Here is a 15,042-nt window from a genome sequence, read left to right on the forward strand (position 1 = left end):
ATAAATAGTCCTAAATGTTGGACTCTACTGGGCTACCGAGAAGTTCCCAATGAAAGGGAAATCTGAAATACAAACTGCAGAACTTTTGGGGTGCGTGGCAGGAGGGGAGGTCGCCACTGAGCACCTTTTGCTGTGGTTTTGGTCTACAAGCAACACATCTTCAGCCAAACAAAAATGTTTACAGTCATCTGTGGTAGCTTGTAAAAGAAAAATATATATATATATATATATATATATAAAACCCCCAACCTGCCCTACGATTAAAGCACCATAGAAGTGCAAATATACAAAATATTTGGGCCCAGGTTACAAGAAGTGGCAGTAAAAATAGGAACAGGGCTCTTGGAGTGCTTTGTCTTAGCGCGTCTGTTGCGCTGTTCTCTTTTGCTTGTGAGCGAAACACTCACATGTTGACAAAAAAAATCAACTGAAAAGGAACGAAGGCCTGAGTTAAAAACCTGAATGACTGAAACTGCTGGAGGAATTCCAGCCGAGGCTGCATGGGAAGCACAGGCAAGGGCTGGACAGGAGTTCCTGCAGCACACAAGAGCTGACAAACGGGATTATATGCTATTAAGAACCTGCCCAGCGGGGCTGGGGATTTAGCTCAGTGGTAGAGCGCTTACCTAGGAAGCGCAAGGCCCTGGGTTCGGTCCCCAGCTCCGAAAAAAAGAACCAAAAAAAAAAAAAAAAAAGAACCTGCCCAGCATAGTGAGGCATCAGCAAAGCAAGCAGTCCCTGGAAGGTAGAAAATCTTTACCAGCTGCACTTCTGACAGGGCCGGGGTAATGTCTGCAATACGTCGTGAACTGCAACAGTTAACACTGAGAGACCCCACTGCCGATTGATACATCAGTGACCGTACCAAACACGGTTCTCAAAAGAAGGAAAACAGATGGGCAATAAATGCTTTTAAAAATGGTAATCGACATCTTCAGCCGCCTGTGACCTGCAAGTTAAAACTACACTAGCAACGGTTCTCACCCTAGTCAGAATTGCTAACATTAAGAAAACAAGTAACAACAAATGCTGGTGAGGATATGGGGAAGAAGAGGCCTGCCGGTGGGAGTAACAGGAACAGCCACAGTGCACATCATTATGAGGTTTCTCAAAGTGTGAAATATGAAATTTGCACAAAAAAAATGGATCCAGAAATTACTACATTAGCTGAGCTAATCCATACTCAGAAAATATCACAGTCTCTCTCATATGCAAAGCCTAGATTTTAATGTATATATTAAAATCTATAAATGTCAAGTATATATTTTGTGTCCATGTGTTCAAGTATATATTTTGTGTCCATGTGTGTGTTTTGTGTCTGTGTGCCTGCATCTGCAAGCATGGGCACAGACCATCAAACTGGAAATGGGATCATGAGAACAGGACAGAGAGGCCCGAAGGACGGGGGACAACTGAGGTACATGTGACATCAAAGCAGAGAGAGAGAGAGAGATGCTGTGGATAGTGGAATCCATTCTTCTTTGGGACACAATTCAAAGCGTCACAGATCAAAACACGAATAAAGTCAGGTGTGGCGGGTGGCTTGTGTGACACCACACCCTTGATCCCAGCACCTGAGAGGCAGAGGCAGTCTGTGTGAGCATGGTCATGTATTGACATGTGACTTAGCCCAGCCCAGTTGCCCTGGTGAGAACTGCCTCCCCCTTGCTTTACTCCTACCAAGTTTACCATCGGCATTCTCCTTCATCCTTTGGTAGGGACAGAGTGCTTGTGGGGAGGGAGTGTCCATTGTGGGCAGGAATTACTAATAACTTGGAAGGTGTCCAGAGGACCCAGGAAAGCAAAGGAAATTTGCCTATTTTCAAGAGGAGGGTTCTGTGTGGGGAGCCCTTCTGCTCCCAATATTCACTCACAATGGAGGATTCGAACAAGGAGGGAGAGTATATCTATTGTGTCTGGGCTCAGATTGGCCTTTTGCTCTTTGGCAAAGAAAATTCAGTATAAAGGACCCCCACTCCACCTCCAAGTTTCACACTGATCCTAAGGGAAGGGCTGGTTGTCGGGAAAGGGGAGAATTTGGCAGGGTCCATGGCTTCATTTGGTCATAGGAGGGAGCCCATAAGCTCATATTCAGAACCTTACAAAATATTTTAAAGTGTGGAAGTCCACAAAAGTCATTTTATCTGCCACTAATAAAGGGCCAATTCGATTTCATCTTCCGCCTTGATTTTCCTGCCTCCTCTGGGATCTGGGCCAGGATCTAAGCAGCCAAGCAGCCTTCTTAGGACGGTGATTATCTGAGTGGAATTTTTTTCTCTTTTACTTAATTTGCTCTTCATCTATTTTCAGCAAATCAGAGCATGCAAAACTTTGCACATACTCCCCTGAGCACATTTTTTTTTTCCCCTTCACTTGCAACAATCGAAGTGTGCAGCCTCTGACTGACACCTCAGGAAACCTGAGCTCCACACACTCCAGGGCTGCAGTCCACCAGCAGCAAGGACTTGACTTCCTTCATTTTGAACTCTAGCTCCTCGGTGATCCCCTCATCTCTGCTGATCCTCTGCGCCACAATAATGGGCTGATGACCTTGCTGGTGTCTTCTCTTTGTCTCCCCAGTGTTTTCTCCACTGATTAGACCAAGTGGGACCGTTGCCCCAGCTGCTAAAGAGCTTCCTGGGCAGGGGTCAACGGGAAACGCAACTCTGGCTGTCACAGACTCTAGGGTCAGGATAGACATTTTTCGTGGCCCATCCTCCTTTATCCCGAGGCTCTGAAACCCAGCAGCCCCCATCAGAGTAGGCAGCTTAGCACGTTCTGTATTAATAAGGACAGTTTGACGTGGCTTTAATCTTGTGACGTGTGTCTTCGGGACTCGCTTGTGTCCAGTTGAGATCATTAGCCTGTGACAGTGCCAGGCTTCTTGCTGAGGTGGTACCCACAGCAGCCTTCTTTCTGTTTCTTCATCTCAGCTAGACACTGAGCATCCTCCTAGAACGCCCCTCTGCCTTTGCCCGTACCCTACCTTAGAAATCTTCCATGTGCATCACATATGCAAGCCTACTAGCCACCAACCCCAGGGTCCCTTTTGAACGTGTTTGAGTCACAACGAGAAGGGAAAGACTCCCGTCACGAATGCCTCTTTTTAAAATCAATGAGTGTAAACAGGTCTGTCACCCCATGTCTAAGGCCCATCCCCAGTTTTAAAACTTCCTGGCTACCATGTACTTGATTTTGGCTGACCCACTATCAACACAGCTAGTGACTTAATTTGTATAAGGCGAATTACTGAAAGAAGACGCTCTCTGCTTCCAATACATCCTGTCTTCTCTCTTTAAGATTCTGTGGTTGAGGCTGAAGAGATGACTCGGGTTAAGAATGCTTGCTGCTCTTCTACAGCACCTGAGTTCAGTTCCTAGCGCCCATGCTGGATAACTCACAGATGCACGTAGTTCCAGCCCCAGAGAATCTGACGCCCTCTTCTGACCTCCATGAGCATCACACACAAACATGCCCCCAACACACATACACAAACACACACACACATACACCACATACACAATCACACACACACCACATACCACACACACATATGGCATACTCCCTCATGCCCCCAACAGACACACACACACACACACAATCACACACACACACAACACACATAACACATGCCACACACACACACAATCACATACACACACACCACGCACACAATCACACATACCACACACACACACATCATATACACACGCCATACACACACACACCATACACACAATCACATACACCACACATACCACACACCAAACACACACCACACACACACAATCACACATACACACATACACCACACACACACCATACACACAATCACATACACCACACATACCACACACCAAACACACACCACACACACACAATCACACATACACACATACACCACACACACACACCATACACACAATCACATACACCACACATACCACACACCAAACACACACCACACACACACAATCACACATACACACACACACACACACACACCAAACACACACAACACACTGTGTGTGCATTAGCATGTCCATGTTGGTGTGAGTGTATGAGTTTGTATATGTATGTGCACATGTGTGTGTGGGTAAGAGATCAATCTTGGGTGTTGTTCTTCAGGTCCCATTTATCTTATTTTTCAAACAGAGCTTCTTATTGCCCTGTGGTTCTCCAGTTAGGCTGGAAGGGTTAGCTAAGGAGCCCGAGAGATGGACCTGCATGTGCCTCAGAAACATTCAGATCTCAAGCTCTTCTTAATGTGGTCTCAAGTCTTCATGCTCACAGGGCACACACTTTACTGTCAGAATTGTCTCTCTGACATCTATTACATAGTATCTTATCAATACCAGACACATAAAGATACCATCTTATAACCCAAAGCTCCTTCACTGACTAGAATAGGAAACTAAAACCTCCCTCCTCTTTATCAGTCAGACAGTTCTGAGCTATCAGGGTCATCAGCTTTTTCGGGGTGAATGCTTGGGTAGGACCTCGTCACGTGAGGCACAAGGAAGAAGGAAACAGAATAAGAACTAATCTTTAGCCTTAAGTATCCTTAAGCAGATTCAAGCCAGAAGACAGCTCTATGAGGCTAGCAGGTGTTTCTGCCAACAAGATAAGTAAATTTGGGGTTGGGGATTTAGCTCAGTGGTAGAGCACTTGCCTAGCAAGCGCAAGGCCCTGGGTTCGGTCCCCAGCTCCGAAAAAAAGAAAAAAAAAAGATAAGTAAATTTAAGCTGAATTAAAAGTATAAAAAGCAGGTTTGTTTGGGGTCAGCTCTCCAGTGGGTTCGCCAGTCTCACAAGAGACCTGAGAAGTCGTCGTGAAGATAGGGAGACAGAGTGAGGAAGAGCAAAGAGAGGGAAAGGGCACGGGGCAAAGAGAGAGAGAGAGGGAGAGAGAGAGAGAGAGATTGACCCGGGTGGCCGGCAGTCCTTTTATCTAGAGCACACTCCTGCCACAGGCAGGTGATGATGTAAGGAGTTGCTAGGTCCCTAAGGCCAGGCTAGTGGAATTGCCTCTATACTAACAGGGTTAAGGTTAGGGGTTCTGACTTTGAGACCTAACAGAGGCATCATCCCATTTTATAGATGGTCTAAGAGAGGTAGAGAGTAGTAGTGTGCCTCACATCTAGTGGCAGAAGCAAGGTTCAAGCTGGGTCTCTGGACTTCTGACTCCCATACACTTTCTGGCGAGTGTGTGATTGTGGAGCTGGTCAGCAGAATGTACACTGGAGACAGTTTAGAACAGGGCTTTCCCTGAGTTCTCCATATTGCTGTCCCAAGGAGATATATTCTGGGTTTCCAATATTAACCACTTCTTAGAATTGCCACTCAATAGGTCTGGTGATTCTAATAATGACTGTTAGTTACTTACCAATGTCCTCGGCTCCTCCCCAGTCCCTCCTCAAAGGGTTAGGACTTAGAGGAAGGTCAAAGCACGGTGAGCAATTGCCAAGTTTGGCAAAACTGAAAATGTAGGCCACAATGTCGTGGAGAGAAGCCACGAGCTGCAGAGTCAGTTTTAGGGCTCTAAAAGCTTCCTGTGGATAAAAGCAACACAAGGAACTGGTCTTAGAAACTTCCTAAGAGGCCAATGCAGCATTTGAATGTGACTAGAGATATACATTTATACAAGCATATAGTGGTCCCTATCCATGGGATCTCCCATGGATACTGTATCCTTGGCCTCAGAATGCTGGGGTACCATCATGTGCAGAGGCCATGGATACTGTATCCTTGGCCTCAGAATGCTGGGGTACCATCATGTGCAGATGCTCCAGTGCCTTCTGTGATGTGGAACAGTGTATCTACTTTACCTACATAGAACCTCCTGTCCACTCCCCCCCCCCCCCCCCCCGGAGCTGGGGACCGAATCCAGGGCCTTGCGCTTCCTAGGCAAGCGCTCTACCACTGAGCTAAATCCCCAACCCTCCTGTCTACTTTTAACCATCACAAGTTACTCATATGTCTATTTTTGGTCAGTGGTTGATAGAGCACACTAACTACGGTACAAAGCACTGTTCTTGCTTAAGTATACAGTGTCTCAGCGAATCCAGGGAAACAAAACAACAAACCCGTTCTTGAGCATTGCCCTGCTATTGACAAAGGCACAGCTATGGCGTGAAAGCACCACCTTTCTGTTTCATCACAGCTGTGAACACCTTACAGAATGCTTACTTCAGACCAGCAGGGGCTCGCAAGGGTCGCAGCAGGGACTCTCATTTAGACAGTCCTGTTTTGAGCATCTATAACCAAGACACGGGTGTTTATAATCTTAATGAAAATTCAGAACATTCCCCAAGTGGCGTAATCAGCATTACAGTCCAGCGAAGGTTTTTATTTTCACACCAACTTTCTCACAGAGAGCAAACCCTTCAAAACCGCAGCTTGTGAGATGTGGTGGCACAAACCTGGTATCTGACACTTGGAAGGCATAGGCAGCAGGATTGATACAGGTTCAAGGCCAACCTGGCCTACATACTGAATTCCCTCTAGTGGAATTCATCGCTGAACTGTGGTGGTGAATACGGACGGCATTTGGGGGATGTTCTGAATTTTCTTTAAGGCTATAAACACCTGTGTCTCGGTTACGGATTCTCACTCTGGTCTTACTAATGTGACTCCTTAAAAAAATGATCAAAACAAACCAAAACCAAAAACCCAGCAGGCAGCTGGATACAGTGTTGCACAGTGCAACCCTAGCAGTCCTGGGAAGGTGAATCAGAGGAATCTCACGTTTAAGATTAGTCTGGGCCATATGGTAAGACCTCTCAAAATCTAACACAGCTGAGCGGCTGGCATCTTTTGTTAGCTTCAGGGCTAACAAAAGCAGAGTTTTGCTGAAGGGCTGAGAGGAAACAGAATGAATGAGGAATATTGAAAGCCCAGGTCATCAGTGACCTGGAAAAAAAAAATAATAAAACCTCATGAAATGAGTCTCAGGAGCAAGAGAAAAATTGTAACAAGCTGGCCAAGTATCAGGAGCTGGGAAGAGGTCTCGGTGATTAGATCACCAAAAAATAAAAAAAATAAAAAAGTCACTCTATGTGATGAACCCAAGAGGATAAATATGGCCAGTCTCCACTCTGGCATATATACACACCAAAAAACCCCGACAAACCTCTTCCGGCAGAGTTTTGAACATAAGCAGCACTTCAGACGGAGGGGGAATAAACCATAAATTGAGGAAGACCCTTCCATCAGCGGACAGCAAACTTCGAGGCCGAGGCTGAAAACTCCTGCAGTGTGAGAGACAAGGGAAGGTCCCGTGACACAGCCAAGATCCCACTAAGTCAGAGGCACACCCTGTGTGAAGTCAGGGCCACCGCTGGCCCAGCACCCAACCCGCAGGAGCAGCCTACCGCTCCCAGGTGGCTAGAATAACTTATAAATAACGCATCGGGAGAAAGAGCAGAAGGGCTGATTTTAGCCTAAGCCGTGTGGGAGGGAGGAAGGCGTGGGTAAGGAGGGAGGGGACCTGTGGCAAGGAAGGAAAGAAATTAGATGGTGGCCTCACACTGAGTGCTACATATTTTATGACACTTAATGTCTTGACCATCTATTTTTGTCTCTGTTTCACAGCTGAGGATATTGAGGTTTGAGACTGGACGTGGGTCCTGCGGGCCAGCTCTTGAGGCAAAGTCAGCCCCTGAATGCACATCTGCCTAGCTCTGGAATCAATCCCCTTAGACATCAGCTGTTTTCCTTCCCTGTCCGCCATGTTTCCATTAAATCTAATGATGAGGATGTAATGATGTAGCTGCAGCAGTCAGCCTGGGAAAAGGAAGCTGACTTATAATTCCCTTCAGCAGAGCAGACCATTAGAAGAAAGTCCGATGGGGCGTGGACATGGGAGGGAGATGGGAGGGAGAACAGTGGAGTGGATGGTAGAGTCAGACGTGTTGGAGGCAGGGGAGTAAAGGTACCCCTTTAAAAGAAGAGCTTCATTAAGAGGGATATTAAAATGGTGGGGGGCGGGGAGGGTAATGTCGGAGGAAGGGAGGAGAGGCTGGCTCACTTCAGGCTGTGGGATCAGGTCTTCGGGAGTGTCCATTGTTATTTTAAGAGGCATGCTTATGTTAATCAGTTCTTGCCCAGATCCCAGACTTTGCCTTCTTTTTTTTCTTCTTTCAGTATCGATACCACATCACTTCTCCGCAGTCTCTTTGTTGCAGGCTTATAGACAAACATATATCTCTGTGTTTGTCTGTTAAAAGGATGAACAGAAGCCCAGGACCTGGCCTAAAAGTATGTCGCCCACACCCTTGAACCCTCATGGGACTCTCCCTAGTCGCTTCCTGAGTTCCTTCTGGAATTTTCCATTAATCAATACCTTTAATTTTTTAAAACATATTTGTCTTGTTCTATGCATGTGAGTGTTTTGCCTGAATGTATGTATGTGTACCACATGCATGGCTAATGCCTGTCGAGGCCAGAGAGGGCATCCAGTCCCCTGGAACTGGAGCTATTGATGGTCTTGAGCCACCATGAAGGTGTTGGGAACTGAACTCATGTCCTCTGCAGGAGCAACAAGTGCTTTTAACCAATAAGTCATCCCTGCCGCTCTAATCAATACGTTTCAAGATGACTCAGCAGACAAAAGCATGGGCCACTCATGTCTGATGACCTGAGTCCCCTCCCTAGAACACCCACAGGGGAAAAAAAAAACACAGGTTCATGGCATAAATCTATTATCTCAGCTCTCCTCCAGTGAGATGACAGGCAGACCAGGAGAACTGTCTAGAAGCCGGAGGGCCACACAGTATGGCAGAAACAAGAGCAATCTGCTTCAAGTGGTTAGAAAGAAAGAAGAAATCCATTAGGTTTTCCTCTGACTTCCACATGAGGCCCTAGTGTGTGCATCCCTCACACTCAGTACTGACTTCCACATGAGGCCCTAGTGTGCGCATCCCTCACACTCAGTACTGACTTCCACATGAGGCCCTAGTGTGCGCATCCCTCACACTCAGTACTGACTTCCACATGAGGCCCTAGTGTGTGCATCCCTCACACTCAGTACTGACTTCCACATGAGGCCCTAGTGTGCGCATCCCTCACACTCAGTACTGACTTCCACATGAGGCCTTAGTGTGCGCATCCCTCACACTCAGTACTGACTTCCACATGAGGCCTTAGTGTGCGCATCCCTCACACTCAGTACTGACTTCCACATGAGGCCTTAGTGTGCGCATCCCTCACACTCAGTACTGACTTCCACATGAGGCCTTAGTGTGCGCATCCCTCACACTCAGTACTGACTTCCACATGAGGCCCTAGTGTGTGCATCCCTCACACTCAGTACTGACTTCCACATGAGGCCTTAGTGTGCATCCCTCACACTCAGTACTGACTTCCACAAGAGGCCCTAGTGTGCATCCCTCACACTCAGTACTGACTTCCACATGAGGCCCTAGTGTGCGCATCCCTCACACTCAGTACTGACTTCCACATGAGGCCTTAGTGTGCCTCCCTCACACTCAGTACTGACTTCCACATGAGGCCCTAGTGTGCGCATCCCTCACACTCAGTACTGACTTCCACATGAGGCCCTAATGTGCGCATCCCTCACACTCAGTACTGACTTCCACATGAGGCCCTAGTGTGTGCATCCCTCACACTCAGTACTGACTTCCACATGAGGCCCTAGTGTGTGCATCCCTCACACTCAGTACTGACTTCCACATGAGGCCTTAGTGTGCATCCCTCACATTCAGTACTGACTTCCACATGAGGCCCTAGTGTGTGCATCCCTCACACTCAGTACTGACTTCCACATGAGGCCTTAGTGTGCGCATTCCTCACACTCAGTAATAATAAATTAAGAGCATTTGTCTAGCAAGTGCAAGGCCCTGGGTTTTGTTCCCAGCTCCGAAAAAAAAGAAAAGAAAAAAAAAATAAATTAGAAAAGAAAGGCACTGTCACCACTTACTCACCTGAGCTAGGGGACTCACAGTGACGTTCTAGGCTCTCTTTCTTCCTTGGTTCCACATTAAATCCAGCACCTAGCCCCACTGATTTCACTTCCTGGACAATATAAGGAACTTCCTAAGTCATGTCACTTTCTGTGGCCTGGAAGACAGATGTGAGTTTCCTGGACCACGCTCACCCCTCTGTACTGCTACTGTATTCTCTTAATCCTGGACACAGGCAGAAGTCAGTCAGCCTGCACCACACATCCCCTTGACTTTAAAAATCCAGATGTCTCAGCTTCAGCCGAATCGCCTTTCTCTCCCCACCTAGGGTCCTCGTCATCAAGGGATCTAGACTAGGCAGTTTTCTTCGAGGTCTCCCTCGCTCTTGGTGTTAGCCCCACAATCTGTGGAAATCACATTAGTTACTCTCTTGTCGCTGTGATAAAACACCAAAGTCAAGGCAACTCTAGGGAGAACGCTTACATAGGTCTGGTTCTGTAAGTTAAGAGTCCATCATGGTCGGGGCTGGGGATTTAGCTCAGTGGTAGAGCGCTTACCTAGGAAGCGCAAGGCCCTGGGTTCGGTCCCCAGCTCCGGAAAAAAAGAACCAAAAAAAAAAAAAGAGTCCATCATGGTCAGGAGATGGCGAGGCTGTAGGCAGCAGGCACGGTGGCCAAGCAAGAAGCTGGGAGCTCACATCCTCAACCCAATCCGTGAAGCAGAGGGAGCCAACTAAAGTGGGGTAGGGTGAAGCACTATAATCTCAAAGTCCATCACCAGTGACGACTCCCTCCAGCCAGGCTGCCCGACCTAAACCTCTACAAACATAGCTACCGACTGGGGAGCTGTCCAATCCTGGAGTCCGTCGGGGGCGGGGGCGGGATGCCTCATCCAGACCACCACCTTAACAAGAAGCGTTTCTTTCCTTTCCTTTAAAAGTTTAATTTTATTTTCTGTGTATGAGTGTTTTGTCCACATGCATGTGGGTATCCCATATGGACGCCTGGCCCTTAGAGGCCAGAAGTTGGCAGCAGGATCCTCTGGAATGGGAGCTAGAGATGGCTGTGTCCTACCATGTATGTGCTGGGTCCTCTGGAGGGTGGCCCCTGACCCATCTCTCCAGTCCCAATATGGAGCTCTTCTTGATTGGAATGTTCATTAAACGTTCACTTTATTTTGCTCCTTATCACGATGGGCTGTTGAGATCTGTCTATTTTTCCTCCATGATGATCTCATTGTTGTAGAGCAGTTAGTAGGACCACCAAATATTCATGTTCAGGTTATGCTCTTAGGCAACCGGCAGTGGCTAGGATCTAGACTGTGCTTTTCTTACAATGTACTCCACTAGGAAGCCACACCCACCCAGAAAAAGGGATGCCTTCTTGTAATTTTCACCGAGTAGCTGTTTGCGACGACAGTGACTCTCTTTGTCACACAGTGAGACATCAGCTAACATCACCACCGTCAGCCTGCCCCTCAAAGTGCAGCTGTCTGACATCCTGGTCTCTATAGACTGTGGATCATGATGGGAACAGAAGCCGCAAGGGACTCTATGGAAAGAGGGTTCCTAGCTCATCTCTAACAAAGAACTGGCTTTGGGGGGGCTCTGTTAAGCTACAATACATTGGAGCCTTTAAATGATTAAATTACCTCTTGGAATTTTAAACACAGCTCAGGGGCTCTTCTGACCGCAGCAGACATTGCCAATCGATTCCTGTTCTCTCATAGACAAAGTATCTTGGAATCCTCAGCAGGATCACTAATCAACTGTTGAAAGCCTAACTAGCCTCTTAAGGCTGAAACAAGGCTCCCCTCTCTCCTGTCCCTCACTCCTCATCACCTCCTCCTTTCTCTATATATTTATATATTTACGCCTATGGGTCCCAGCGAGTATTTCACAAGCAGTCATGGGAATGGCCTCTTTTGCAGTCAGTGCTTCCTCAGCCATCCTGCTATCTAAGCATTGGGAACGATAGCAAATTTGACCTCAGGGAACTGCTTCTGTTGTCCTCAGTCCTGAGGAGAGAGTGAAGTCTAGAGCCTGAAGATAAGGGATTTTCCCAAGACCTTGGGACAGCTGGGTAACTCCACTGGGTGAAATCCAGAGAGTCTAATTCCCAGACTATGCATCTCCACCTTTCTTAGGCTGAGTTTAAGTAAGTTCCTCTGAAAGAACTTCATGAATGGAGATGGCTGGTCTCCAGCCGGGACTTACTGGGGGGTGGGACTTGTTTTTGGGGGGTATAGCATATAGGCCTGTCCATAGGTCAGTAGGCATGTGCTCTTGGACTGGAATGTTGGATTCCAGTGTCTCTCTGTCTTCCTGATTTTTAACATTATTTATTTTATTTTTTTATCAGAAATGAGGTTATGTTGAGATAGTCTAACAGCCCAGACTAGTGGTCAATTTTCTGTGAGCCAAGGATGACCTCCTGATTCTCCTGTCTCCAACTCCCAAGTGTGTCACTGTGCACAGCTATGCTCTCCTGATGTTTGACATGATTTCTCCCTCAGAAGTTCCAGTGTGATGGGACTCTCTAAGAAAGGATCCTTTCCAGAATCATCTAATGTTGGTGTTCTGCCCGGGGCCTTCCACAAATGAACTATCCTTCTCCTTAATATAGAAAAGCACTTTACCCAAACTTCCATATAAGACAGAAGTTCCTCTACATTCCTACACATAAGGGTATTAAAAGAGACATATTAGGTGCTAGAGTATGATTTAGTGGTTGAGAGAGAGTATTACTTTTGCACAGGACCTGTCTTTGGGTCCCAGCACCCACATGGCAGCTTACAACCACTAGGGACTCTAGCTCGAGGAGATTCAAAGACCCTCTTCTGACCTCTGTGGATGCTTCAGTTCATGCACTTAAATCCAGGCAGGCACAGAGGTATACACATAAAATGAATAATTTTTTTAAAAGTTGGACATTAATATTAGGGGGCCCAGGAAGCAGGAGGACAAGACCGTGGAGAATCAACAGATGGGTGCGTCATTGCTCAGGGTGGGCGGGCCTGCCTTTGCTCACACCTTCCTGGTCCAAGACACGGTCCTGAAATCATCGCACAGAACTGAAGTCTTCTCAGGAGTCTCCTCTCCACTTAGTTAAGCTGGCTTCCTTCACTCTTTAGGAAATGCTGTCACCTAGGAGACCTCTGGGCTAGTTTTCATGTCAACCTAAGACAACATTATAAAGGAGTAGCACAGATTCCCACCCCCTTCCCACCCTTACTGCCTCATTGGTTACTGCAAATAAAACACATCTGAAACAAAACAGGTCCCAGAATACATCTCATCCTAAACGAAAATGTAGCAAGTTCATGGTTAAGCTTTTGGATAGAATTTTTAAAGGCTCATGCCAAACATAGCTTGGCCAACATGCCTAGAGGATGGTAAGCTGAGGAGACTGAAGAGGTCTTAGAGGATTGGTGGATCGGCTTGGGATAGTTCTCATGAAAGATGAATGCCTTGTAACCTCCCTGGCCTGCAGGTGTCCAGCAAAGGCTTCTTCAAGAGAGCCTACAGGGGAGTCTTCACTGACTACTCCTCTCTTCAAAGTGTCCTTACATTAGGCAAGTCCTGAAGCCTACTCAAGAAAAACACTGGTACCCACGACCAACCAACCCTAGCACCTGGTAAACACCAAGATGGCCCCCGCCAGTCAGTTGGGGGAAGAAGAACTTTACCTCCGTTCACTCTCTGGCCTTCCAGAGAGTGGCTCTGGCTATTCCAATTTTGTTGTTTTGTTTTTTGTTTTTCTTTTCTTTCTTTCTTTTTTTTTTTTTTGGTAAAGTCCACTTTCTTATTACTTGTTCGCAGTCTTCTCTGAGGCAGGGAGGTAGAACTCAACATCTCTTCCTTTGTACCTTTGCAGACCTAAGGAAACACCTCTAACGTCTTATTTCTGAAGTGAGTTGATCGTTGAGCTTTCCTCCAGAGCCAATGAATCGTTTGCCTTTGTTCCTAATGCCTGGGACTAAGCAAGCCCTGAACAAAATAAGGCTGGTGTACATACATGAATGAGTGAATGAACAGATGCGTGGTCTGAAGCAAGCCATCTTCCGATGCCTTTTATCTGTGTCATCAGTGATCATGTTATAAATAATACTGCTACTCAAACTCTATACATTACAGGAAGTGAGTAAGCTTCCTAGAAACTGTAGGTCTTAGGGTTTCTATTCCTGCACTAAACATCATGACCAAGAAGCAAGTTGGGGAGGAAAGGGTTTATTCAGCTTACACTTCCACATTGCTGTTCATCACCAAAGGAAGTCAGGACCGGAACTCAAGCAGGTCAGGAAGGAGGAGCTGATGCAGAGGCCATGGAGGGATGTTCCTTACTGGCTTGCTTCCCCTGGCTTGCTCAGCTTGCTCTCTTATAGAACCCAAGACCACCAGCCCAGGGACGGCACCACCCCCAATGGGCTGGGTCCTCCCGCCTTGATCACTAATTGAGAAAATGCCTTACAGCTGGGTCTCATGGAGGCATTTCCTCAACTGAGGCTCCTTTCTCTGTGATAACTCCAGCTTGTGGCAAGTTGACACACAAAACCAGCCAGTACAATATTTAACCTATAACACACCCTCCCTGTTTTCCACGGTCAAGGCACTGTGCTTAGCGATTGCACAGGCATGCTAACTCCCCATCCAAGAGGGCGAGCCTAGGTAGGCTGGGTTAAGAACCTTTGGAAACCTACACAGCGTGCTGAGGAAGTCTGAAAATGGCTTTCGTCTTTTCAGTCTACCTCTGGGTATCCTACCAGAGAAAATCAGGCTGCTGATTTACTCACGGCACTGATTCATTATTATTTTCTTCTGAATATTGCTTCTCCACTGAGTGGAATATTAGAAGCTAGGAGACAGCTAAAAAAAAATCAAGCACCCGTGTTTGCTTACTTACTTTAGACATTAGCTTGTACAAAGGCCTATGCCCAGTGAGACTCTCTGGCCTTCCCCGGAGAAAACAAAACCTCATTGATTGAAAACTCAGTCACCCATCCCACAAACAAAGGACTCCTTCACGGACAAAGATGCTCTTATTCTTGGAGCGCTGATGTTTTCTTTTGACCTTCTTCTGAGTCAGAAAGTCAGTGAAGGGCAAGAAAGCCAGCAGGACAGT

General features: G+C 46.9%; 1 protein-coding gene across 3 annotated transcripts in view; it reads right to left on the minus strand.

The window, feature by feature from the left end:
• Positions 1-15,042, minus strand: part of Ccdc162 (coiled-coil domain containing 162) — a 191,167-nt gene that overhangs the window by 68,184 nt on the left and 107,941 nt on the right. For all 3 annotated transcript variants that reach the window (XR_015645929.1, XM_087598712.1, XM_087598713.1), the window contains exons 28-29: positions 7,132-7,249; positions 5,386-5,551 (exon numbers count right to left, since the gene is read on the minus strand). Coding sequence is in view for 2 of the 3 variants with exons in the window: in XM_087598712.1 (XP_087454838.1) it covers positions 5,386-5,551; positions 7,132-7,249 (284 nt within the window). In the remaining variant the exon portion in view is untranslated. The remainder of the gene's footprint in view (positions 1-5,385; positions 5,552-7,131; positions 7,250-15,042) is intronic.

The sequence above is a fragment of the Rattus norvegicus genome, chromosome 20 (genome assembly GCF_021556685.1).
Source record: "Rattus norvegicus strain SHRSP/BbbUtx chromosome 20, alternate assembly SHRSP_T2T, whole genome shotgun sequence".
Classification (NCBI taxonomy): Eukaryota; Metazoa; Chordata; class Mammalia; order Rodentia; family Muridae; genus Rattus; species Rattus norvegicus.